The sequence below is a fragment of the Penicillium mononematosum genome (assembly GCF_028829835.1).
Source record: "Penicillium mononematosum strain IBT 11891 chromosome Unknown utg000002l:1.0-8112719.0:1.0-8118358.0, whole genome shotgun sequence".
NCBI classification, from domain to species: domain Eukaryota; kingdom Fungi; phylum Ascomycota; class Eurotiomycetes; order Eurotiales; family Aspergillaceae; genus Penicillium; species Penicillium mononematosum.
Window position 1 is genome coordinate 378,262 of NW_026643272.1, and position 26,169 is coordinate 404,430.

The 26,169-nt window shown below is 48.8% G+C and overlaps 10 protein-coding genes across 10 annotated transcripts; 6 read left to right on the forward strand and 4 right to left on the reverse strand.

Moving 5' to 3' along the window:
* Positions 1 to 67: 67 nt before the first annotated feature.
* On the forward strand, positions 68 to 1,225 carry N7519_001875 (ankyrin repeat domain-containing protein; the record flags this gene model as incomplete). The annotated part of the gene is given in 2 exon segments (XM_057288653.1): positions 68 to 715; positions 731 to 1,225. 2 exon segments carry the CDS (start codon positions 68 to 70, stop codon positions 1,223 to 1,225), a joined length of 1,143 nt encoding a protein of 380 aa, XP_057149855.1.
* A 711-nt stretch (positions 1,226 to 1,936) lies between these two features.
* Positions 1,937 to 4,739, reverse strand: N7519_001876 (uncharacterized protein; the record flags this gene model as incomplete). Its single annotated transcript, XM_057288654.1, has 7 exons — positions 1,937 to 2,243; positions 2,287 to 2,641; positions 2,680 to 3,015; positions 3,068 to 4,212; positions 4,275 to 4,491; positions 4,551 to 4,634; positions 4,694 to 4,739. 7 exons carry the CDS (start codon positions 4,737 to 4,739, stop codon positions 1,937 to 1,939), a joined length of 2,490 nt encoding a protein of 829 aa, XP_057149856.1.
* Positions 4,740 to 7,657: 2,918 nt separating this feature from the next.
* On the reverse strand, positions 7,658 to 13,016 carry N7519_001877 (Eisosome protein 1; the record flags this gene model as incomplete). Its single annotated transcript, XM_057288655.1, has 4 exons — positions 7,658 to 11,027; positions 11,062 to 11,929; positions 12,000 to 12,638; positions 12,905 to 13,016. The coding sequence occupies 4 exons, from the start codon at positions 13,014 to 13,016 to the stop codon at positions 7,658 to 7,660; spliced, it is 4,989 nt and encodes a 1,662-aa protein (XP_057149857.1).
* A 481-nt stretch (positions 13,017 to 13,497) lies between these two features.
* Positions 13,498 to 14,215, forward strand: N7519_001878 (uncharacterized protein; the record flags this gene model as incomplete). Its single annotated transcript, XM_057288656.1, has 3 exons — positions 13,498 to 13,576; positions 13,634 to 13,749; positions 13,808 to 14,215. 3 exons carry the CDS (start codon positions 13,498 to 13,500, stop codon positions 14,213 to 14,215), a joined length of 603 nt encoding a protein of 200 aa, XP_057149858.1.
* A 65-nt stretch (positions 14,216 to 14,280) lies between these two features.
* Positions 14,281 to 14,610, forward strand: N7519_001879 (uncharacterized protein; the record flags this gene model as incomplete). The annotated part of the gene is made up of 1 exon (XM_057288657.1): positions 14,281 to 14,610. One exon carries the CDS (start codon positions 14,281 to 14,283, stop codon positions 14,608 to 14,610), a length of 330 nt encoding a protein of 109 aa, XP_057149859.1.
* A 498-nt stretch (positions 14,611 to 15,108) lies between these two features.
* Positions 15,109 to 16,799, forward strand: N7519_001880 (MFS general substrate transporter; the record flags this gene model as incomplete). The annotated part of the gene is made up of 3 exons (XM_057288658.1): positions 15,109 to 15,470; positions 16,220 to 16,364; positions 16,422 to 16,799. The coding sequence occupies 3 exons, from the start codon at positions 15,109 to 15,111 to the stop codon at positions 16,797 to 16,799; spliced, it is 885 nt and encodes a 294-aa protein (XP_057149860.1).
* A 515-nt stretch (positions 16,800 to 17,314) lies between these two features.
* N7519_001881 (Amidase) lies at positions 17,315 to 19,054 on the reverse strand (the record flags this gene model as incomplete). Its single annotated transcript, XM_057288659.1, has 3 exons — positions 17,315 to 18,546; positions 18,599 to 18,694; positions 18,913 to 19,054. 3 exons carry the CDS (start codon positions 19,052 to 19,054, stop codon positions 17,315 to 17,317), a joined length of 1,470 nt encoding a protein of 489 aa, XP_057149861.1.
* An 890-nt stretch (positions 19,055 to 19,944) lies between these two features.
* N7519_001882 (putative protein kinase) lies at positions 19,945 to 21,437 on the forward strand (the record flags this gene model as incomplete). Its single annotated transcript, XM_057288660.1, has 4 exons — positions 19,945 to 20,195; positions 20,297 to 20,483; positions 20,538 to 20,966; positions 21,039 to 21,437. The coding sequence occupies 4 exons, from the start codon at positions 19,945 to 19,947 to the stop codon at positions 21,435 to 21,437; spliced, it is 1,266 nt and encodes a 421-aa protein (XP_057149862.1).
* Positions 21,438 to 22,006: 569 nt separating this feature from the next.
* Positions 22,007 to 22,342, forward strand: N7519_001883 (uncharacterized protein; the record flags this gene model as incomplete). Its single annotated transcript, XM_057288661.1, has 1 exon — positions 22,007 to 22,342. One exon carries the CDS (start codon positions 22,007 to 22,009, stop codon positions 22,340 to 22,342), a length of 336 nt encoding a protein of 111 aa, XP_057149863.1.
* A 1,159-nt stretch (positions 22,343 to 23,501) lies between these two features.
* N7519_001884 (putative MFS transporter) lies at positions 23,502 to 25,553 on the reverse strand (the record flags this gene model as incomplete). The annotated part of the gene is made up of 7 exons (XM_057288662.1): positions 23,502 to 23,572; positions 23,639 to 23,806; positions 23,856 to 24,264; positions 24,313 to 24,771; positions 24,834 to 25,223; positions 25,300 to 25,436; positions 25,508 to 25,553. 7 exons carry the CDS (start codon positions 25,551 to 25,553, stop codon positions 23,502 to 23,504), a joined length of 1,680 nt encoding a protein of 559 aa, XP_057149864.1.
* Between the last annotated feature and the right edge of the window lie 616 nt (positions 25,554 to 26,169).

Sequence of the window (26,169 nt, forward strand, 5' to 3'; positions counted from 1 at the left end):
AACTTTGCTCTTTAGACCCTTCCCTGTCAGTAACTCTTTCTCTCCTTTACCATCACCCTCTAACAAAATGTCAATTTCACTTCTTTCACTTTCAAACGAACTGTTGTTTGCTATTCTAGCAGAACTAGAAGTCGAAGATGTCACCTCAGTCCTCGAAACCCACCCTGCTCTCTATCAGGTTTCATACTGGTGTCTCCGAAAACGCAGACGTCACCTATCTCTGAGATCGTACTCCAGCTCTGGAGATATCTCCAGAGTCCGAATATTGCTGAAAGCAGGTGGGAAAGCTGATGATTGGTCATTCTTTTTTGGATCATCTCTTGCCGACGCTGCTGGAAATGGCCATGAAGAAATCGTGAAGTTACTTCTTGACCACGGCGCCCGAATGGATCATGAGGGGCATTTCGTTCACCATCCACTCCAAGCTGCCGCATCGAAGGGATATTTTACCATCGTCAACTTGATGCTTGACTACGGCGTTGATGTCAACAGCACAAGTGTTTGTGGAGACACTGCTCTTACTGAAACCATCCGATACAAAGGTAAATATTCTTACCATAAACGAGGGCCGTGGATGGGACGTGGTCGATTTCTGCATAGGAGAAGCAAAACACCCTTCAGCTACTACGATACAATGAAGGTGCTTCTCGAATACGGTGCTAATCCCGACAGGATCGGTCGATCTGCAGCAAATACAGCACTACATACGGCCATGGTCAATTATCCCTAGTTGCAGCAGGATACTGTGGGCTTGCTTTTGGAATACGGAGCCAATCCGAATTCTCGAAACCATAACGACGTAACACCATTACATTCGATTGGTACTAGCAAGTTCAAATACGACCCTCGATGCACTGAGATAGCCAAACTCCTTGATCGTGGCGCGGATGTCAATGCACGAGATAAGGATGGGAGAACACCAATACACATCGTAGCATCTGCTGATGGACGGGGAGAAGCTCTTACTGGGATTTATCTCTCCCACAAAGCCGATGTCAATGCAGCTGATTTGGATGGAATTACACCTCTCCATATAGCGGTTGCAGGTCCACTCGCCAATATTCGAGTCATAGAGCTATTATTGAAATCTGGTGCCGATGCGAATGCAAAAACACTCAAGGGTAACACACCTCTGCATATGGCAGTCCATTACGAAGCACCGGATAAAGCGATCAAATTGCTTTTTGAATATGGAGCAGATATGAACAGTTCAAATGAACAATGAACAGTTCAAGCGTGGTACACCGTTGAAAATGATGGAAGAACGGCTTGGTGACACCGTCAGCCTTCCCTAAATGTAGCGTCTAGTGTGACGGCTACTTCTTATTATCCTTCTTGCTACAACACTAGTAAAGGGAACAAACTCTATAGAAAGGTATACATCCAAGGAAATACCTAAAAGTGTATCTAAAGGACCACTAAAAAGACCACTAAAAAGACCACCCCAAAAACGTAAGACTGTATCAGCGACTAGTTCAGTATCCTTATATACTACTACATAGATATGAGTGGAGTGTGAAGGTAGAGGATCAAAGTGCTGTAGGCAACATCCAGACTAGACCGATCGTCGAGACGGTCTCTAAAAACTCCCTTAGGTATCCATTCCTATGGAGCTCGCCACTGATCTTCGATTTGGTTGATTAGCGCTTTAGTTTGAGGCGGAGGTTATTGGTTTGGATAAGAATGGATGATCACCTTGAAAGACACGTCCAATGACTGCGATGGTTCCATAGAGACATCGTTATTAGATCAAGTACCTATATACGAAGCACCAAAAATTACTAGAGAACTAAACAATCCAACCCAATATCCCCCAGAATCGACCGATTTCAAGTCCCAAAAACACCAATAGATCACCCCGTAAGATCCAAATAACAAAATCGTACATCAAGTCAACGTTTCAAATAGACATACACATCAACATTCAATATGAGAATCACAGATTCTCAGAGAACCTCGATTCTCTTCTCCCGTTCACGGTCTCGCCAATAGTAGGCGGCACAGGAAGACTCTGCCCAATACTACTTTCCTGCAGACTCTGGATATTACCGCCGACATCCTTAGACGAAGATTGAACTCCCGAATCATGACGGGAGTCGTCATCGTTCGACTGCTCCGGACTACGCGAGACGGCCCTGAGGAGCGTCCTGCTCAGACGGTTCCTCTTCTTACCATTGCCATTTTGCTTGGTAGAGTTTGGCACAGAGTCGGCACTTTTAGTCTTGGTCACATCCAGATCGTTGCTGTAGTAGCTCGAAGATCTGTTGTGCGTCACGACAGGTTCACCCACGCCAGGGGGGGTGCGAGCCAAGTGCTGCACGGCGCGGCTCGTCACGACCGGTTAGAGTGGCGCCGCCTTGAAAGGCGGGTTGGTTGTCTGTGCTTGACTCCGGGCCCGGCTGGTGTGGGTAGATGGGGACCGGGCCACTGGAGCGGCGAACGAGACGATCGCGGAACCAGTTCTTGAGCTTGGTGTCGGCGCGCGGGCTTGTGACTGGTGGCGTGAAGTAGTGCACAATTGTTGGGCCTGAGGCGGCGGCGTCTCGCTGCTCGATCTGGGGCGGCTCAGTCTGGCTTCGTGTCGGCCGCCGTGGGACTGCAGCGGGCACGTCGTTTTCGTCGGGCTTTGAAGGTTGAGTCTCTGGACCGAGGAGGTGGCTTCAACAACGGTCGCCGGACCGGGTGTCTCTGTTACAACGGAAGTTTCCTCAGGAATGGTGACCCTTGAAACATTGTCCTCTGTCTCAATAGAGGCTTGCTCGGGGATGGTCACGGTCGAGATATTGCTGTCTGCGGCTGTAGTCGGAGCCTGCTCTGCTACAGCTCCCTGCGACACAGCTCCCTGGGACACAGGTTCCTGGGAGACAGGTTCCTGGGGGACAGGTTCCTGGGAAACAGGTGGGACAGCTTGAGCCTCTTCGGTCTCAGGTTTCTCAACCCGAGCTCGTTTACCCTTCTTCCGCCACAAGAAGAATTTGGGGACCTTGCCCTCGGATTTGTCGCGCTTGCTTGCATCTAATTCATTGGTCAGACATATATTGAGAGAGGGAAAGACGGGGCAACTAACCTTTTTCTTGCTTCTCCAACTCCTTCACCTCAGCTTCACGTTGACGCTCCACGGCAGCATGTCTCTGCTCCTCCTCAGCATCCAGACGGGTTTCGATATCATGGGCTCTCCGTAGCTCAGCGTCCTCGGTAACCTCATCTAGAGCAGGCTGGAGGCGCGATCGAGCGATGGCGTCGATATCGGCCATGTCCATGTATTTTTGGCCGCCAATGTTCACTCGATTCCCTCGGGTGGTAGCGTCTTCGTAAACCTCTGCCTCCCGTCGCACGCGTTCCTGGGCAACTTCATCCCACTCCTTCTGTACAGAAGGCGGAGGGCGACCGGTGTCAGCGTACACTTGTGCCTCCATGTCCTGGAGGGTTTGGTCCACATTGCGGCGGGCAGCCTGCATAAGCAATTCACGATCCTTTGTCTTTTGCTCATCTACTTGATCCAACTTGGTCCGCAGGGTGGTCATCTGGCTCCGGATTTGCCGCGACTGCTCCGCGTCGGTCTGAGAGGCATCCGCATCGCTTGAAGTTCTCTTGCGGCGGGTTGTCAAGCGTGACCGTTGTGGCTGAGGTGCAGTGCCATAATATCGCTGGTAGTCAGCATGCTCATCCTGCATGAGCGCCAGCTTCTCGGCGGCTCGCTTTTGCGCTGCCTCTTGTAGGGCGATCGCACGCCGGAGCGCAGCCCCGTCCGCGGTTGATACGGTCTTACGGTAGCCCAGTTGGCTCTGTCCTTTTTGAGCTGCTATGAGGGCGGGCGACTGGCCGGATTCCTTCTTGGTGCTGGTGACTTTGTACATGTCCTTTGCCATTGAGATGGCAGCAGCGCGTTGCGAGTTCCGGTAGTTTCGTTCTTCGATTTCGCTTTGGACAGGTGGCGATGCAGTATACAGCTTCGGGTTAGTGTTAGCCGCATGTTGGATCCGGCTTGCTTCAATAGCAGGGTCTAAGTGGTCAAGAGGGTCCTCTTCCAGGCTAGCCTGTCGCGCACCATCGGTTGGACGGCCATATGGTAATTCGGAGGTAACCCCTGGCTCACTGGGTGCCGAGTCGGCTCTCTTACGCGAGAGCGTGTAGGCGCCCGACGCGGCCTTGAGCGCCTTGTCCCTCGGGTCACCACCGACGGCGGTATAGTTGTAACCATCTGTTACTGAGCTGCCACGTCTGTGGGCAGCTGACGTGGGGGCCTGGCAAACAGAGGCTCTCTTTTCACGAACAGCGAGCATTGCGGCTCCCAGTCCCTCTGCACTGTGCTGGGTGGTGGGTTGGGGTTGCTGGGCGGAGCGTAATCCTTCACGCATAATGCAGCCTTCTCAGCGGCAGGCTGTCTAGCCGGCGGCCTCCATACCTCGACAGGTTTGCGATTCGCGTGCGCGAGAGCGGAGGCAGCGGAGGCGTGGCTGAGTTTTGGAGTACCACCGACCGCGCGTGTGTCTGCCGCAAGGCGCATTGTCAGCTTTTATTCGCCTATCGTATCGAGGGATGATACTCACTGAAGTGCTGGGTGTTGGTTGCGGTCGGGGCGCGGAGAGATGCCCTACGTTCAGGCTTTGTCACATATAGGGCAGCTGTCGCGGCTATTTCACGTGAAGTTAGCGATCCGAGCGCAGGAGATTATTGGGATGCATCGTCTTACCATCATCTGCCAGCCGGGGCTGACGAGTCATTTGCACAGTTGCCATATTTCAGGAACTGCAACAAATTCAGATACAACAGGAGTGGGAAAGAAAAAGAAAGAGGAATCGCAGGGAACAAAACTATCAGTGTGTGGATATGGAATGGAAGTCCGGAAAGCTTCTTTCATCCCCGTGACGTCGATTGGGAAAGCCATTGCATCATCGCTGGGGGGGAATTTTGGGGGAATTTTGACATTTTTTATGGGGAAGATCGATCTGTCCCGAAGCCACTCAGAGCTCCATGGGCGCTAGTGAACGATCTAAGTGGAGTGAAGATGCCGCATTCGAACAAGCGCGAGGCCCATTTTTCGGTGATGACGTGTGGACTCGAGGGATTCCATGAACCCTGATCTACATCGATCTACGATATATATGTCGATCCTCTAAATACTAGTGACGATAACACTCAAGAGTACCTACTAGGTAAGCAACTCCATACATGATTGAGCAGTTATGTTAGCCTTAAGAACAAGGCATATTCGCCAAGGATTTCATGACATAACTAGCTAGATTCTATTGGAATCTTGAAGGGCGATGAAGTCCCCAGAAAGAATAGTCTACTATGTTTACGTAGTAATCTGATGATAATATTGCACATTAGCCATGAAGTCCAACGTATGACCCCATGACCTTACCAAAGTCTTGTGCTTCGCCGCACCATAGACCTTTGCCAAGAAAGACAAGACGGTCATCCCAAGAAGTCCAACCGGCTGCTCCATAAATCCGGTAATATGATGCCGAATATAATCGGCGGTTAATGCATCAGAGGAAAGTGAGTCAATGCGACCTTCATGTAGATGTATCCAGTAGAGAGTAGAAAACCCTGGGTACTACCTGTAAACTACGTGTATAATCTCCCCTAACAGATTTAGCTGCAGAAACACGGTCAGAGCAGAGTGAACAAAGCAGCTGGCTATGCATTTCTCTCGGACATTTCGACATAACATGTTAAATTCCACCAGAGGCCACCACCGTTCGGTAGGTGTGCGCATTTCATCCTACTACCAAAATTCGCATCCACTGACTTGAAGGCTCTACTAGACGACCGACCTCCTTACTTTGCCGGTGGAACCTGAACGTAGATAAGAGCTTTCTACTAGATCATAGAATAATAGATAGCCCGGGGAATACGTTAGTTGATCATCGTGAGCGGTCTTCCGAACTACCATAGGCGGTAGACCAATACGCCATCCAAGCTCTTGTGTAGGCGCTCTAAACACATTAGTAGTCGCTGTTATCTACGTATACATCTGAGTTCGACCTATATTGGTTTTAAAATAACGGCCTCTACCCCATATACATAGTAAAGGACCTAGAGCTAGCTTTTAATACGGAGTACAGTCAGGAGACTTTCTCTCGAAATCCCGTTCAACACATAGAACACCTACGTTGTAAACCCTCCAGTGGCTAGAGAGAGGGAAAAGGATTATCAGCGGGACCTAGGTAGTTAGTAACTAACGGAATTTTGGTCTCTATATCAGTCTTTTGCGAAAGGCCGGTAATAGGCTAGACGGCCCTACCATCTGCGGCTTTTGGCCGTCCCTAAAAGAGCCTTCTTACATAGGGGGGGATCTCCTTAAAATCGTCTAGGCCACAAAAAGGAAAGTAGATGAGAGAAATGAAGAAAAGGGGAAAGAGGAAAGCAAAAAAAAAGCACCTCAGCCAAGACTCGAACTTGGAACTTCACGATTACCAGTGATCTTGTATAGGAGTCGTACGCGCTACCATTGCGCCACAGAGGCGATAATCTCATTTTTTGGTCATATCAGATAGTTACGGCCCGGTCGCAATGGCCAAATTAGGTATTATGAGAACATGTAAAATAAATGCTGTGGTCGAGTGTGGCCCACCGGGTGGTGGGATTGACACGATTAATGGCTATAGGTCTCTCTCAAGACCTAGATGTTCTAAGGGAGTGTTATCTCCGCTAGAAAGGTATAGGAAGTTGTTAGGGAAGGATGCCGAATTCTCTAGTATACATAATCTATAGAGTAGAACGATATCATTATAAACAATTCAAAAGATGGCAGTCGCCTCGAGCTAGAACTTCATAGTAGCAAATTCTCTAACAAAGAAAGAAGACCATAGTCCGAATTTGACAGTCTGTACGGACGAAACTACTAAGTAAAGACACCCACGATACTTTTCCAACGCTCCACCTACATACGTGTATGTAGGTAGTCACGTCACATAAGTATCCTGTAAGAAGATCGAGTAATTAACTTAACACCTTGTTTCTTAGCAAAAGAATATCAAGTTTGACAACAAGGATTCCACTGCAAGCAATTATCTGGTATGGAATCTGACCGGCCCATCAAATGGGGTGCGGCAAAAGACCGCTCGTAATTCTCAGGGAGTTTTAGGGACACCCTCAGCCGAGTTTCTGTTGGCCAAAAGGCCAACTAGACTATTCGCTTTACGAACAGCTTTGATCCCTTTATTTGAGTCTGAAAGCTAGGCCACTCGCAGGATCGCTTGGTAACGCGTTGATAGCAAAGCAGTTATGATGCCGTCCTAAGTTCACCTCAATACAAAGGTGAATCTTTCCGTTACCGATATGATTGATCACCTTAAGGGAAATAGATACGGCTGTAGCACACGGTGAGAGTTCGCTTTGGGTTCATCGTTGTTGACGATGTACTCGTCCTCCTTGTCTCAAAATTCGCCTTGCTCATCTGTCCATTTGAACAGTCTGCCTCGAGCAGTGATGCTATCCTTAATAACAAGGCATAATAGATAACTTAGGGATTCCGTGACATAACTAGCTAGAATCTTCAGGGCTATTGGTGTCTGAAAGGGGTCATGAAGTCCCTTTAGATAACATCTACTATGTAGTATTCCGATGTATGTATTCGAAGTGTAGATCTAATCCTCGCTTAGACAGGGATTCAAACGTATCATGACCCTACCCAAGGTGCCACGTTTCACCAATCCGTCCCAATGTTGCTCTTAATCACCGCCATTTCACCCTTACTGGGACAGAGGAACTTACCATCCTCCTGCACCCTACACAGTACCAACTCTGTGTTATTTAGCCAGTCGCGGGGGATGAAGAAGTGCCTCGTCACCGCAGTTTCCGACCCACGGGCGGATGGCAACCACAGCTGCGCAGTGCACACCCATAGAGCCTTGTCAAGAAAGACGAGACGGCCATCCGCGAGAAGTCCGACAGGTCGCTCCATGCACTCGGTAATACAAAGCGGGAGATGTACAGCATCCAGCCTAACAGAAAAGAGGGAGTCGATGGGTTCTCCGTATAGCACAGACATGTCCAGCAGCAGAAAGCGGGAAAGCCTGCCACTTGTGGTGTCCTCTGAGATGATTGCGAGTTGCATTTTCGGGTGATATGACTGTGCTAAAGCCTCCAATTTCGTAGATGGGGCGAGCTGCTGGAAGTCGAAGCTGTTGACAAGATTGTGCGACAGTGTATACTTAATCTCGAGGGTATCCCAAGATAGTGCGCTAACCCCGCTGACTGTGAAGCCCAGTAGGATATTCAAATCTGTTGGGTGGTTGACCCATTGTGCAGGCGAATCCGCCGGATCGATTACTATCCCAGCAATTATGCTGCTGTCTGCGATGGAGAGGACCTGAAGTCTCTCCGCACCGCAGACCAACAGTCTCTCGGAGCTGCCATCGAACATGATCTGTCTGATCTCGCCACGGCTGGTAGACTTTGTCTCAGCAAAAACTGTTTGCGTTGAAATTTTCTCCGGTAATGAGGACAAGTCGATGCGCTTGACCGTGATATACCCACCATACAAGCAGTACGCGATGTAGTCACCACCCTGGGCCAGGGCGCAGTGGACAATATCCATGAAGGTACACTTCGTAATGAGGTGTTTGCATTTGCTCTCCATGTCACAGATCTCAATTGTCCCATCATCTGTGGCATGCGCATATATATTCTGGTTCTTCAGGCAAGTTGCCACTGCTGTGATCGATGGCTTAGTGTCGGCATGTGTTTCGGACTTCGGCAATGGGATAACGGAGCCGCTTTTATCGTCTAGTTCCGAGACGTAGTTGTTCTCGTAACTATCCACGCTCTCGCTTTCTTCAGATGGGTCCATGCTGGTATCATTGAGCCCTATCAAACAATTTGGCTCCCATACATTACACCATGACCCTCGCAGATCATAGAGTCTGCGACTGTCCGGGCTAAATGCAATATTGGTGACCATAGAATCCGAAGTCAGCTTATACATCTGAACCATCTGGGAGTAGTCGTAAATCCTGACTGAGCCTTTAACGTCGCAGGTAGCGAATACGACACCATTGGGACAACACTGGATATCCGATGGCGTATAGCCTGACTCCCCTTTCGCCTCTTCATAGCTATCATCCATTGGGTCCCACTTGAAGATATTGCCATAATGATTGATTCCGAGAACTCGGCTACTGAATGGATGCCAGACCACACGGTTGACACCCGGCAAGGGGGTTGTGTTGGTTGTCTGCCCCTGTTTCGTTTTGTGCCTGCACCTAGCAATCACCTCCGGCGGGTCAATATTCCAAATGGTCAGAGGGAAGGCTCGATAGGCGACAGCAAGCTGTGTGCAGTCTGGATTGAAGTCCACCGACGATGGGGCATTGACAAACATCCCCTCCGGTACTGAGGTTTCCAGAAGAAGAGAAGGCGAATAGCTAAGCCAAGTTCGGGCTTCATTATTGAAGTCCAGTCGGTAGACACGATGAAAGTTAGTGGCAACTATGAGAAACGATTCGTCTTGTCCGAACGTCAAACGTTCCGGCCGTTGCTGGTAAGGGCTTTCGACCTTGGCGACGACAGTCCGGTCGCTTACTCTCCACACGTAGGTATTATCCAGACAATAGCAGGCTAGGAGCGAGCCAGAATTGCTAAAGGAGATGGAACATATCGGTTCGGCAGGATTGAAGCCAGAGTGCTCTTGAAAGATGACGTTACTCCACAGCCGAATCCTGCCCTTGGGTCGGCCGTTCGCAAGAGCAAGATACTTGGCCGACACTGCAATATGCAATGCAGAATCAGGACCATTTGACACTCGTGCAAGACAGTCACCCCAGTCTGCATTCGTTATACCAGAGACGGATATCGTAGCGGAAGACTTGCTTGCGTACTTCTGGTAAAGCATCGAGTTCTCTGGACTGAGGGGAGGAATATATTTGTAGATCGCATCGGGATCAGTAGTCAAATGAATCCCAAATTTTGCTGTCAGTCTCAGGAGGTCTACAGCCCACGTCTCTAGCAACAATAGTTCTGGCGAGCGACGTAGCGGTGGAGGCTTGATCGTGTCGAGCTTTCTTCGTTGCCGGACGAAGGTCAGGAGATGGGAGGATACTACCTCCAAAACCGAAAGATGCCCGTTCATAGCCAGGAATTGAATCCAAGGCAATGGGAAGTTCCTGCTGAAGAATTTAACAAGGATCTTAAGTACCCTGTCAGATTCAACAGACGAGCGATTCAGGTGGAGAGCCCAAGAAACGGATGAATATGAGACAAACATGGGAGTCTTACGCAGTCGAATTTTCGTTCTGAGGGAGAGATCGCAAAGAAAAGTTAGACATTGGAAGAGCAGCTCTTCGTTCACCTCGTACGCATCGAGGGAAAATGAAAGCTTGGTGCAACCTCCGAGATATTGTCGTGCCGTCTGGTGGACCAGCGCAACCTGATTGTTGGCGTTGATGACCACAAATTGACCACATATTTCGCCGATTGTGTGCCTCAGATCTATGATAGTGTCGAGCTCCGTCGCATAGGGCTCCATGAGCTCTTCAAGTCCAATGGGTCTGGTCGAGTACATGGCCCACGAAAGAAGTATTTTACAAAGAGTTCTGTTCTCCTCACCGTCTACCTTCGTAATAGACGCGGCCATCCCATGATAGAGCTTGTCCATCCCATCTGGTGTGGCACGTAGAATTTGTTTTACTTCTTCTTGACGATGGCAATTGACGACCATTTTGAGGATGAGACTGACCCACAGGAAATTGCCTTGCGAACGGTTCGTAATTTCTTCAATGGTTTCCTGTCTAAAATCCTCAAACTCATTGCCGGGGAGAAAGTACTCCATCTCATCTGTAGCCACGAGACGGATGTCTTTCAAGTTGTCAGCCAAAGCGACGTCTGTAATAGTAACTCGGCTCCTTGCTCTGTGGATGGCTCGATTGATGTTTGACAGTGGACGACTGAAGAAGAGGAGTCGGATACTATTCTGGGATGTGCTGATATTTGAGATGATATCGATAAAGGTTCTGCTCGATTCCGACTCATCCAACCCATCTACGACCCAATATAGCACCGAGCTGATGGCTGAAAGTCTAGAAGCGAAAATATTTTCGCCAAATTGTCCACGCTTCCGCTTTGTCAACATGCATGCCGGACTTGACGACTTCCATAAGTGATCGCCGAAATGACTGGTCTTCAACTGCAATCTGGTAGGCCACTGAGCAAAGCATATTACTCAGGGAACGCTTCTGAATGTCGCCATCCTTAAAGAACCAGTACGCACAGCTTTGTTGGCGCAGTTGAAGGGATTCGGTTACAAAGGAGCACTGAATCGATTTTCCACTCCCTGGAGGAGCATGTGCCCAGAGAATATGGGGAACATCTGAATCGAGCCAATTTTCAAATTCGGGCATTTGCAGGAGATGCTGACATGTTCCTGCCTTCCGCACGGATCGAAGCGAAACCAAGTCTTCTTCCGGTGGGCCGGTCACTCTCAACCACTTCCGGATTGTTTCTAAATCCCCCGTGTCATTCTCGTTTGTTTCCGAAAATCGGAATGCTTTGACGACGCTGCGCAGAGCGCCTCGCACCGACTTGTAATTTGGATCATTCCGACTGGTGAACTTCACCACGTCGTGGTGGTTGGCCATCAGAGGCTCTGGGGTCTCGTTATGATAGCCCAACAATGACGAATACTTTTTTAAGATCATCACGTTCATCGGCCCAACAGCCGTAGTGAGGGTCTCGTAGAACGAAAATATCTGCAACTTCCCTGCATGATGGCGAAATGTATCATTGAGATCGTCGATAGTAGTGCTGCCCTTCGTCAGCTCTCTAACATAATCCTTTGGAGAATGGCCGAAAATGGAGCTGGTGAGAACCCGGTTTAGGGACTCCGCAAGATCAGTTCCCCGGTGCGGAGTAGCCATGAAGAGAACAGCTTTGATGCTGGACGTGATCTTGCGGTACTGCTCGTTAAGATGCCCATGGATGACTGCCACTGGTGTTAGTAGGTGTACCAACGCAAGATCAATGGCTAAGGCTCCACAATATTGACCACATACAAGCTTTCTTGAAGACGAGACCTCCCATAGAGTGTGCGACAATAATGATGGGCACTTCGCCCATCTTGTCGTCACCATCGTCATCATATTTCATATGAAACAGCAGGTCATTAGCGAAATCGCCAATTGATAAGGATGCCTCCTCCTTCTTCGCGGCAAAGTTTGCGTTGTAGCCAAACGTCAAGATACGTGCTGTTGACAGGTCTGTTTCCTCTGACAACCACTTCTTGGGCCAGAGAAACTCCAAGTCCCGATTCTTGCACCATGTCCGTAGACTACTTCCCCCGAGTCCGTGTATGAACAGGATGTCCACGGTGCGGTATTTCGACTCTGGGGCGTGGAGAACCGTAAGGCCCATGGGGTCATCTCGGCGATCTTGCGAGCGGCGCCGTAGATGCTTCGGATATGTCGATGGAAACAGTTGGATATTCACATTAGAGATTTCACTGGGTTGCGATGTCCCTCTGGACGTGACCGAGGGCCCACAATCCTTGCACAACTCCCTTACATCCGAACTCCGTAGTCGACTACGGAGTGAGTGTTCCAAGGAAGATATCGGTGAACCCTGATTTTTCTGACTCTGAGATGTCGAGCTCGAGTGAACGCGATCATCCAGTTCATCCAGTCTGGGAGACTGGGCTGATAGTTTCGATTTAAGTCGTCTCCACTGTCCAGGCGAAGTTGAAGAGTGTCAGCAAGCCCCCGTCCATTGCGGAACGTTCGGCGCATGGGCCCGTCCGTTAGATGTAAAAATTGCGAAACCACTCCGGACAGGACGGATGAAGCACCTGGGCGCCGGCCTGTCGCTTCCCTTTGGAAATACTGGGGTATCCCAACGTACCATTTTGGCTTCTACCAGAGCCTCCAACGCGCTATGGGCACGAGCGAGAATTATATGGGTTGACGACGATTAATTGGAGAGCGGTTGGTAAGGATTGGTAGGTGCCAGGTGACAACCCAGAGGCTCTGCTGAGCGACGGGAAGGTGGCCTTGCAGCCTCTGCAATCCTAGCGCCATGGCAGTACTAAGTGTCTCAACCCGAGCGTGTAGACAACTCGGTGAATCATCTCTCTACACAAACGTTTGCTTTCCAGTGGATTGCAAATATGGATGGTATGCTCAGGTGGGGGTCACCTGCAAATGCGGGCACCCCTAGATGTGGCCCACTCGTGTCATCTTGGCCTATCAAATCCATACTCTGACCACTCAAGCGCCTACTCAAACAGCTACTGCTGTCCAGCCACATTTCGTGCGGTTTAGTCCAAGCTGGGATTTTCGACTAGTCAGATCGACGTGTTGGCTCTCTATTGGGCCCGGCTGATGCTGAGGCTTGCTCGCTTCGGTTCTTCTACCCCCCCTCACCATTCTTTGTTCTCTCCATATTAACTTGAGTGAGCAGACATACCAGCATGGGTGCAACTCATGACAGGGGATATAAGTTCCAGGTGATTCCTGGACCTTAACGATTATTCATGTTGCCCACTCTACCAGTACCAAGATGAGTTTGACACTAACTACTGCCCCTGGGGGCCTGGAAGCGATCCCCCTCTTTGTCCTCGATAGAGCTGTGATCAACGGTTTGGATGTCAGCCTATCTGCCAGAATAGCCGATTGCTAACTCGCCAACTTATAAGCTCTGGAGGGGCAGACAGTACTATCCGCAGAGCCAAGTGGTAATTCTGTCTGGGCATCCACGGCGAAGATCACGACGAAGAATAGTAGCGGGACGATACGTGCTTATTTTGTGAAGGTGAGTGGGCTTGGGCAAACATTGGGCTCAGGCCGATTTTACTAACATAAGGTCGTAGATTGTCAGGGGTGAACTCGCAGGCCCGCGCGTGTTGGGAGAGTTCTTGTCTATGTCTGAATTATACAACACTATGCCTTCCATTGCCCCTGTGCCAAGGGGATACGGAAAGTGCCTGGATTCTGACGGCCACTTCTTCATCTGCGATTATCTGGAGATTGATCACAGTATGCCTAACGAAGCGAAGCTGACGGAAAGTATTTCAGAGCTTCACCGTACCAGTGCATCTCCTACGGGCCAGTTTGGCTTCCACGTCACTACTTATGACGGTAAACTCCCGCTGGTGACAAAATGGGATAGCAACTGGGTCTCCTTTTACGGCAAGCTCCTAGAAGGAGTGTACAATCTCGACATGCAGGCAAACGGGCACTGGACAAGACGACGATGCCATGAAACTGGTTTTAGATAAAGTGGTACCCCGGCTTCTTGGTCGCTTGTATGAAAACAATCGGACTGTCAAACCGTGCTTGATCCATGGCGACCTATGGGGAGCAGAACATAGGCACAGACACACGCACGAAGAACATATATATTTTTGACGCGTGCGCGTACTATGCCCATCACGAGATGGCGATCGGGATGTGGCGGGTGAACCATCACCTCATGAACGAGCCGAAATACCGCGACTCGTATTTCGAGCTTTTCGAACCGGATGAACCAGTCGATGAGTACGATGACCGGAATCGTCTGTACAGTCTCAAGGAGAAGATTATGTATTCCGCGCATGTGCCCGATACCAAAGCAAGAGGTGAAGCATTGGATGACATGCTATATCTGATTGATAAGTATACCGTTGGCAACTAGGCTGTGCTCAGGTGGGTCGAGATTCTCGATCCGAACCTGACCCACTCTTGGGAAGCCCACCTGGGCATTGCCATATATGGATCTGTGCTTCATATTTTTCCTAATTAGGAAGTTACGTTCTTCATGAACCTGCTTTCTTAGTAGTATGATCACTCTCTGTCAGTATCAGAAGGATTCAACCCCTCAATTCCTACTTTCCTAAATTTACACTCGCGTCAAGGCCGAAGCAGCGTATCATTCCACTCATAGCCTGAAACAGGAATCCGATAGAGTGATATTATATCGTAGGTCAGCAGAAGAGTCCTTGTAGCTATTGGTCTAGACGCTAGTGGCGACCAGGGAACCCTGGCTGTTATATACTAGGTATTTTTGTTCTATTTGTGCCTTATGTAGTCCGTACCCCGCACCTGGGCATTCATGAATGTTTCCACGGATGGATTTCTACCTAGGCAGATAACTATGCAATTTACGGGAGATCACGTGGGGGTAATCACTGCAATGACCATAAAGCCAGCTCAAGGGCCGTTTAATCATGACCTGGAGATCCAAGAGACATATGCCACCACACAGAGAACAGCAGCTCCTCCTCATCAGGAGTCCTTGCCCTACTCCGCGTTCAGCCTCGCACAGAAAAGATGGACCATTGCCATTGTTGCTTTCGCCGGATGGTTCTCCTCTCTCAGCAGTTTCATCTACTTCCCAGCGATCCCTTCCATTGCCTCGGATCTAGATGTCTCCACTGAACGGATCAATCTGACTGTCACGGCCTACCTCGTCATGTCGGGCATCTTCCCTTCCATCGTGGGAAATGCTACCGACACACTCGGCCGGCGGCCTGTCTTCATCGTGACGCTAGCTCTGTACGTTGCAGCTAATATAGGCCTGGCACTACAGTCTTCTTTTGGCCTTCTCTTCTTTCTAAGAATGGTCCAGAGTGCGGGTATCTCAGGCTCATACTCTGTAACATATGGTGTCCTAGGTGATCTGTTTACTCCCTCTGAACGGGGCGGATATTCAGGAGTCGTATCCTTTTTCCTCAATACACCACCGAGTGTTGGGCCCGTGATCAGTGGATTGTTGATGTCGAGATGGGGCTGGAGATCAATATTTTGGTTTCTCGCCGCCATTTCGCCCTGTTGCCTCCTTGCAATTATACTATTCTTACCAGAGACGTCTAGACATGTCGTCGACGATGGTTCTGTCGAAACACGAGGAGTAAATCGAGTTCTATTTCCTTTTTTGTCGCCTTCCAAACTTACAGCCGAGCGGCAAATGCCTACCCGGAAAGCGCGCTCGTGCCAAATTCCTAAACCTTGGGCATTCCTGGCTCCTCTAAGCCGACCAGGTACTGCCGTTGTGATCGGATCTTTTGGAGTCTACTATACGTTATACACCTGTCTCCAAGCGTCCCTATCAACCTTATTTGTTCAAATATATCACATTTCAGGCTTAGTTTCAGGATTGACGTACCTTCCCTTTGGCGTCGCCTGCGCAATCAGTGCCTTCGCTTCTGGTACTACAGAGCTGCTCCTTACTTTCGATCTTAATGTCTTTGCTAATTGGATGTAGGGAAGTTGCTCGATATTGAATATCGATCGGCAGCCTCCAGGCACAAGATACCTGTGGACCAGAGCAAAGATCACAATCTTGCATCGTTTCCAGTCGAGGAAGCTCGTCTGCGAATCGTCAAATACTTTCTTGTCGTATGCTGTCTCCTGATAATTGGCTATGGTTGGTCTCTCCAGTACCGGGCCGTGAGTACATAACACCATGAGAACTGCTTACTTCTAGACAAAGCTGATAGTCAAAAGCATATGGCGGTGCCTCTAGTTCTTCAATTCTTTATCGGACTTACCATACAGGTCTTCTTTACCTCCGCGAGCATTCTTCTCGTCGACCTTCATCCTGAAGGCCCCGCCACGACCCAGGCGGCGAATAATTTTGTACGATGTGAAATGTCGGCAGGCATGCTTGCTCTACTGGACTTGCTTCTTGTGAAACTTGGTCCGGGGTGGTGTTTTGTTCTCCTTGCAGCCCTTGTCCTTGTCACTATACCACTGCTATATCTTTTAGAAAGGAGAGGTATGTTATGGCAACAGAAGAGTTCCAGTTCAACAATGACTGGTCCTGTTGAGGAAGCGGAACTGGGAGAAGAGAACAGTGAATTAGAGAAGAGACTACATTCCTAAACAGTCATAAATTCGATCTCAGAGAGCGACCTTCTGACGGGATGTCCTGATGCGGTCATTTGCATGGCTGATATAATACTGACTACCTACCTACCTACCTAGGTACCTGCGCAGTGGGTATGTATGTATTCATGGCTGTGGGCAATTAGCTCCTACATATGTACTTATTCCTAGAAAGACCTGGAAGTAATTACCACGGATATCCCATTACTCTCTTTGTTTGGATCTTATGCTGCTGGACTTGGACTAATGCATCTACATAGGTGGAATACTTGACACTCATAAAAAGATATATTTTCTGAACTCGGTTTAAGTGTAGATAGGCACATACTCGGTACATATGCATATATTCATTCATCTTGACAGGGTTTCTACGGAGGGGTTATATTCAAGCAATCACCACTACTATTTCCAGATTTTGTCATTATTTAATATAAACTCATGATTTACTTCATTTGATAAATTCCACCTTCAGCGCCTTAACTCCTCCTTTCCCTCTAGAAATCACACTAGGTCTACAGCTTCCAATCACCTTCAGCCATCAAAGCCTCACCGAGCATCTTGCTGACCCTCAAGAGACGATAATCATGAAAGCTGGGGGCCACAAGAGATATGCCGACAGGCATGCCATTCACACCTACGAACGCAGGTATCTGAACGACTGGCATTTGGAATCCCTGTTGTGGAGTTAGTGAAAGATGAAACAAATACCAATGCAAAGAAAAGAAAAGACTTGCCGCCCACAGAGTATTGAAAGTTGCAGTTCCCACATCTCCAAGTCCGAGGGGTGCTTCGTCCACAGCACTAGGCGCAAGAATGACTGAGTAGTCCTCAGCTAGCTTCCTCACCATGGCGCGCATTTTAGCGTATGTATCAAAGACTTTCATCCTCTGCTTCTTCTCCTTCCTGGTGTACTTGGCGTCAAGGCCTCCATTTTCCGCGTCGACACTTGCCTTGCCTACTAGACCTTTCCTGATAAAGTCGCGCATTCTAGCGTATGTATCGAAAACTTTCATCCTCTCCTTCTCGGTGTAGTTGTCGTCAATTTCGACTAGGCTTCGGATTTCCTCGTCGCGTCTGCATGCTCGACGGTTAATGGTCCTGGATATGTGCGCTTTGCCACTGACGACCACTTTCTGCACTCTGTCCAGACCAACCAGGTCCTTGGCCTCGGGTGGGAGCGAGACTTCTGCAACCTGTGCACCCCTGTTTCGGAGAATAGCGGCGGCCTTGTCCATGGCTGCTGCAGTGCTAGGTCCAGCCTGAGGCCACATTGGAGTCTTCAACAAAGCAACCGAGAGCCCTTCCAGCCCTTTCAGCGGGATATGTGTAGGGGCACCACCATCTGGGATACGTGTAAGGAGACCACCGTCTGGGATCACTACACTACCATCTAGGATATGAAAAACATCGGCAAGTAGCTGTAGATCTTCAACGCTACGAGCAAAGAACCCCAGGGCATCAATATAAGCAAAGAACTCATGGGCGTCAACTGTAGGTGCGTCTCCCTTTGGCCCTTCCATTGGAAACCCGAGGTAGGTTGGCTTCATAGCAAAGACTCCAGTGAAAGCTGCGGGGCGAATAATACCACCAGCAATCTGTCCTCCAAGGCTGAGCGGGACTTGGTAGTCGGCTACCGCTGCGGCAGACCCGCACGAGGAACCACCTGGGGTACGAGTGGGATCATGGGGATTAGCGGTGTCTGATCCTGAGTTTGCTACGGGGAACTCCGTCGGGGTAGTCCTGCCTGCAGAGGAGATTAGAATATAAAGAGTGGAAGAGTATTGGAATCGACGAACCGATGATGAGAGCCCCTGCAGCTCGTAGAATTGCAACTTGATCCTGGCCTGCCTGAGGTCCCCCACATGTGGGAAAGCCAGGCTGTGTTGGCATACCTAGGGACCCATGAGCGGTGCCAGTGGTCACAGAAAGCGGTATACTATACAATTTGTAACGATGATGCCTACGATGCCTATCGCTAGTCCATGCAGCGGTCCTCTCTGGTCTTGGGGGATCTGATCTAGCTCTCGAGCTTGATTGAGCACAAATGCGTGATCTGATGCAAAGTCAACAGATATTTTCGTTTGTATGGCCTGGGAATGGAAAAGCTTACCTAGAAATGCCCACGCTTTGACAGTGTCATTCCGCTCCTCGATGCGTCCCAAGAGAGAACGGGCGTACTCTTCAACTGTGATAGTGTTATTTTGGAGCATATCCCGCACTTGAGTGGCGGTCAAGAGGTGCAGATTTTCCATGATAGTCGAGATAGTCGGATATCAGACGGTGACAGCCAGGGGAGGTCAGAAGAATGGACTCAAGCTAGAGAAATCGCGCGACTAAATACAGTGCGAAACAAAGGGAACCCCGATAGGAACTGCATAGCGGTGTAAATATGAAAGGAAAACACGGAGTTCCGAGGTGGATGTTTCATGGTCACTTGTTTCGGTCTCGAGGTCTTTTCACAAGGCACCATTGGCCAGCGACAGCATGCTCTGGGATATTGCGGATATGCTACAAGCCGCCGAAATTTGAGTTCCATCATCAAAGAAGGGCAGAAATGGAACAAAGGAAGTGGGGGAAAACGAGTGTTGTCGCACCGGTAACTAATCAAAACACAGTGACTAACCTTGGAATTCGCACACCATGCCCAGAAGCTCTACAGCTCTTTGATTGTCCCTAATCCATTCTAAAAAGCAGATAACAATCCATACTCTTCGTCTATATTGGTTGAGGAAAAGGTACCAGAAGTTGAATTTGATCCTCAAGAGTATAAATCATAAAAGGAGAGTAACTAGAACTGGCGAGTTAGGACTTTCGGGACCTGTTCTGAACATCAGAAAATCAAGGAATCCTTAGGACAGAATGGGAGATACAGTCTCCATACCTTTAGTATTTGGACATTGGTACAAGAGAGATTTACTCCTGACGACTACATGTAGCCTGGACCTATCAACTTTGGTAGAAGAGCGGCCTAACATGATAGTCCGTAGAAGGGCCCCAGGGTCGGCGGTGAGACGGCAGCTTTATTCCTATAAGAACCAAGAACCCCCTTGGTCTCCTACATCCAGGCCAATCCATCGTTTGCCTCGAGTTTTTGAGGCCGCAACTATTTTCTATCTAGTCTCGGCTAGGCAAACAGACCTCAATGAACTCCTTCTCGTTTGCACTCGGTCGCAGGTTATGGCGCCAAAAACAATCACCCTTTCGATCTATCAGATCATCGGGTTTCACGACCCTTGACCCAACCAAGAAGATCGAAGAGGAGCGGATGCCTTCTCATAAGGGAAACGGCTTCTATCCTGTTCAACTAGGAGATAGCTTCGATGCCAGATACCAAGTTATCAACAAGTTGGGCTTTGGAGCGAACTCAACTGTTTGGTTTTGCCGCGATGTCCAGTAAATTGAAATTGCATTCCCCGTACGCATTCGACTTTGTGCTGACTTGAACATCGGCATCATCGCTATATCGCCCTAAAGCTCTACATTCATAACTTGAGGGTGAATCGAGAGGTCGAAGTTCTAAAGCACCTTTCCACAATGAAATCGAAGCACATTAGGAGTGGTCTTGTTCGTACTATGCTTGATGCTTTCGAAATAGAAGGACCCAAGGGCAAAAATCAACGCATTGTCTTCGAACCGCTTTTGACCAGTGTGTCGCATTTCAGGCGACCATGGATCCACCAAGTTTGACCGAAGGTTTGTTGAAAGCACTGTTGGAACAACTATTGCTCGCCTTAGACTTTCTTCATTCTGAGGCCGAGGCTATTCACACCGGCAAGTTCCTTCCCCTTTCCATCACGCCCTCCTAAGTCATCACGTGGTTTTGAAGTGTTAATCTTTTATGTTATATGTATAGATATTCAGGCAAAGAATATCATGATTGGCACTAGTGACAGTTCGATTTTTACCGACTGGGAGAAATTGGAACGGGGGAAGCCATGCCCCCGCAAAGTTGTTGATGGACACACTATCTACGAATCTCAATCTTTCAGCCGTCGAGACAAGGCCCAGAGCAAATACGGGCTGCCGGTCCTTTCCGATTTCGGTGAAGCTCGAATTGGGAAAGTACACTGTGGCCTCATCCAACCGGATTTATACAGAGCCTCTGAGGTCATACTTGGGATAGAGTGGGCATCAAAAGTCGACATCTGGAATGTGGGAACACTGGTAAGCGTGTCCTGCTTGACTGGATAGCATGTGAAAATTCCCGCAAATCAATGCTAATAGATGAATTATTAGGTATGGGATTTATTTGAAGATGGTCAATTATTCGATGGTAGAGGGCCCGACAAACAGCATTCGGACGGACATCTAGCTGAAATGACAGCAATTCTCGGCCCTCCGCCGGAATGTTTTCCGCGGAAGTCCCCAAACAGTCAAGAATATTGGGATCAATCTGGTATTTCAGTCCCCAATTTTGCCTACGTGGTTATTCCAGGCATATTTAACACAAACATAGGTCAATGGAGGGGACAACCAAGTATCCCTGACATCTCGCTAGAAGATCTGGAGGACTACCTTGAAGGTGAAAACAAGGATCTTTTCCTACAGTTCATGAGAAAAATGCTGCAGTGGGATCCAGATGACAGACAAAGTGCTTCTGATCTTCTAAGCGACCCTTGGCTTAATAGCCCTTAAAAGGCCGTCTAAACTTTGGTATGTGTGCAGTTGACAAACATTTGATGCATGTAATCCAATTTTCTCTGTATTCTACATTTGATTCGTTCTCAAGCATATAGTCGGACAAGATATCTCACTCAGAACTATATAAAACGTCACTTGTAATATGTTGAGTGAAGCAAGAATATTTTGACTGAACATGTAGTCGATAAAGAACGTCAACCTTGGAACCTTGAAATGCGGGACTTGGAAGAGTGGGGCTCGCAGTATAACCAATCAAACAATCCTTGGTGGGGCTGATCGAAGCTTGCAGGGCCACGTTAGTTTTTCCGAGCAATGTATTATCGTTCACTGAGATGTAATTCTCTCTCTAAAATGACAAAACGGACAATGTAATAGACATTCTGACAGAGAATAAAACCCCACATTTGTATAGTGCAAGATCGGGAAGAAAACAAGTTTAGTAAGCCATCTTCGGCGTTTGTATATACCGCTCGGCGTTTGATCGCCACGGATGAGACTTATATAACCAGGGTCAAACCCGGTGTTTGACTGATTCTGAAAAATCCAACTTTAAAACCATCACAATGTCAAGATTGACCGCCTTGAAAGAACACCTCCCATGGATTCAAACACCCTTCATAATCAACGCGCCAATGAGCGGTATCGCCAAAAGCAAACTAGCCACCGCCGTGACCAAGGCCGGAGGTCTTGGTCAAATCGGCTATCTAGACAATCTACACGAACTCGCAAACGAGCTCGAGACAGCCAAACAGTCTCTCCTTGAAGCCGAATTCGATATAACAAAAACTCTTCCCCATCGGTCTCGGTGTTATAGTCTTTGGATCACCGCTACAGGCATGGTTGACATTATTCGCAAATTACAAGCCGGCTGTGGCTTGGCTTTCCTTTGCCGATACTGACGAGCTACAAGAATGGACGGAAGGCATTCGGCGCTGCTCGCCCGACACTCGTGTTTGGGTCCAGTTGGGGAGCGTGCGTGCTGCTGTTGATGTGGCCCAGGCCTGTCGGCCTGATGCTCTTGTTTTACAGGGTGTTGATGCCGGAGGCCATGGGCATGAGAATGGGGCTAGCATTGTCTCGCTTATTCCGGAGGTTGCTGATGCTCTAAGTAATCTTGGAATTGATGATTTGCCTCTCATTGCAGCTGGGGGGGATTGTCGATGGGAGGGGGTGTGCTTCTGCATTGGCGCTTGGGGCTTCTGGAGTTGTTATGGGGACTCGGTTCCTTGCTGCGAAAGAGGCTTGCGTTCCGGCTATTTACCGGAATGCGATCTTTGAGGCGTCAGATGGCGGAGAGACGACGGCGAGATCTAGAGTTTTTGACGAGATCTGGGGGCCGAACTTTTGGCCAAAGGCATATGATGGTCGGTGTTTGAAGAACAAGGTATATGAGCAGCATAGAAGTGGTGTCAGTATCAACAAGATTAGGGCGTGGCTTTCCAGCGCCATGAATGGTCCAGCAGCTGAGAACTTAGAAACGAAAGATATGGGGAGTATCTGGGCTGGCACGGGAGTTGGTTTGGTCAAGAAGCAAGACAACGCCGAGGTCATTGTTCAAGAAGTGAGAAGCAATACTCGCAGTCACTTGGAAAGGGCATATCTACACATGGGTCAGATGACCTGAAAAGAAAAGTAAAAGAAGCAATTTCCTGATTGGCCCTAGTTTTCCACCGAGAATCTCTTCGCGGCAGAATAGATGGTTTTGCATAATCTTCTAATCCACCAATGGTATATTGGAAGGATGCGCAATTGACTAAATGCGAAAGACGCTTAACTAATATGTATCCGATCACGCCACATACTGCATCCCACATACTAATAAAGAAATAAGCAATCTTATAGAAGAGTCAATAATCCTATGATTGTAAAAATGCGCGCTTCCATCAACCGCCTAGCGAGCCTAGGTCCATATGTAAATGTTGTGATCCAGCAGATTTTGGCATCGAAGTGTGTAAAAGATGTAAAGTCTGATAGCACATACTTGCTCTATCACTCATGTCACGTAAGATCATAAATATTCACCCCCTGAATTGCTGCAGAGTTGTGGCGTTACCAGCATTACCGAAGATGAAGGATCTCGAGGATGTCATGACGGGCAAAGAAAGACCGGTTCCATTTCCCAAAGACATCTATACCGGGAAACCTGTTAGTTTGGCAAATAAAGAAATCAATGTCGCAGACTTGGTAGAACTTACACATGGGAATGCTCAACAGGCAGATGCCGACTTGGATGCTACCGATGACAATCATGGTATGCTTGATGCCCCCGTGGGCAAACCATTTATAGGCGAAGAATGTCAGAACAAAGCTAAACATGTTTTTGAAAACCAGCATGCAGGTAAACGCCTCGATGGCCATCTCGCCTAGTACTGTCAGCAATAACTTCCACACAAGGTTTGGTAATCCACATACGATGGGCATCGACAATATAGAGTGAAGCAGCGACCGCCCCCATCACCATGCCGACGATCAAGAATGCAAAGAAGACGTCTGGCAGTAGCCAGCCATAGTGCATCACATCGTCTGCAGTCCATCCGAACCCGTAAAGCCCGATGCCGCAGAAAATGAGTTGGGGGATCACCAAGAGGATCCGGAACTCAGGCTCGTATTTGCCGTGGTTGAGCCGGATCATTAACTTGTTAATAGAATCAGAAAGCAGGCCAGACAGAATAAGGCCCACAATGGAACCTATAAAGGCACCTGTGTAAAGATATCCGGTCTTGTCTTCCTCGAACCACATGGGAGGTCCGAGAAACACAATTGCTAGAACTACACCGACGAATACCGCCCATCCGATCACAGCGCCTTGGATCAGACAAGCCTAGAAGTTTATCAGTGAGTGAATTTGAATACGAAGTGGGTTGCTTACCCAGAAGATTCCGGGATGAAAGAACAACGGGAATGGACGAAGGAGCAGCTTGAAGAAGCTCTCATCTGTCTTCCGCCCATTGAAAAGCCTGAGTGATTGAGCGAAGGAATCTTTCTCGGGGACTGTTGTCGCCGCTTCGGTCTTTGAACTTTCGTTGGGACCTGGTCTAAGCTCCTTGGTATCGTCATTGGAAACGCCGCTGAGTGAAACATGAGACTCCATGGACTCGCCGTGCCCACCGCTTCGCTTAAAGTCGGTGTTCAGGTAATCCGAGCGTCGGAAAGCAGTTTCAGGCACGAAAAAGAACATCAGCGGTAATGAAGCACCGAGGAAAATTGCCACAAAGTAGAAAGACCACTGCCAACCCATGGACTTGGTGATTTTGCCGACCACAACAGGAGTCAGGAAGGCAGCACCAAACAGTGCAACGTTGGATACAGCCATCCGCTTTCCTCGTTCCTGTATGGTCTTTATCAGTCCCTCATACCTTAAATCTGCAGGGAAACGAAGGCCCAACTCACATGAACAAAATAAAGATCTCCAACACAGGCATTGACCAACGCCTCGAATGGCGCCAATGCGACACCCTGGAATATCCGTGCCCATATGAGACTATTATGGTTCTTGCCACTAACCCCGGCCCAGATACAGCTGATAACCATCAAGACATGCCCGATCAGGAACAGATGACGTTTACCCCAGACTCGAGCCGTTGGCACAATGAGAATGCCTGCCACACCGACACCGCATAGATGATATCCAGTCAAGAGGGCGGCTGCTGTGAAAGTAATTTCCTCATAATCTGCGATGGTGACTGTATTTGCGGCTAGAATGGAGCTTAGGGTTGTGCAGAGGATGGTTACGAAGGAGAGGATGGCAAGAATGAGATCGCGTCGCCATAACGGCCAATTCTAATGAGACCGTTTGGGTCAGCGCTTGTGTGCTTGTGGAACCAAGTCTTGGAGTCCGTTGCTCTCTGGAACATACCAATGGGTCGTTTGGGTCATCGCTCGGCTGCGGGACTAGGATAATCGGCTGCTTGCCCGACCAGTCGCATTTTAAGCCTGAAGCACCTGGGGTCTGCTCGCTCGCATCGCTGTCTTGTTCGTAGATATCGGAGGTGCCTGGAGGTTTGAAGTTGTGAGCAACACTGGATTTGATCGCGTCTGGGCGGGTAAGGCTAGGGGAATCTTACCTGGGACATGCGCGAGCTTCTTATCTTCCAGTACTCCAAGACCCATGATCGCAGGAAGCTAAGGTCGCGACGCTTGTAGCCCTGGAAATAATGCAGGGGTTTAAAAGAGGAAAGCAAAGTGAGGAGGGGTACAGAGTATCAAACTAACTCTCGACCCTCCAAGAAGGAAGCTACGTGGAAAAGTTTGTCGGGGACCAATAGGGATAAATAGTAGACATGGATAAAAATGAAGAGTTCAACATTTAGGACTATATTATAGGACTAAATATTAGGACTAACCTTAGGAAAGATAAGCAGCTCGGTCGATATGTACTTTAAGGCCCGAGTGTGGGCGTAACCCGCCTTGCAGCGTCATTGTTTTGAATGTTTTGAATGTGATGGGGCAAATTGGAAATGCTTGTCTAATGATACAATATACTGCCTACATTCAAGGCTCCATTTAAGGCTGTCCTTAAGCCAACCACAGACCTTTTATAATTTAGTAGTGGACAGGACGGGTCGAGTTGACGCGGGGAAAGCTGAGCTGCGTACGTAGGTACGGACGAGTTGCCCAGGTAAGACTGGATCGGCACATCCAAGCTTGGACCGAGGCATCACATTCGGGCTTGAGCGTTGATCCAATATTTGGCCGAGATGCAGGTGGATCTCTGTAAGGAACGAAA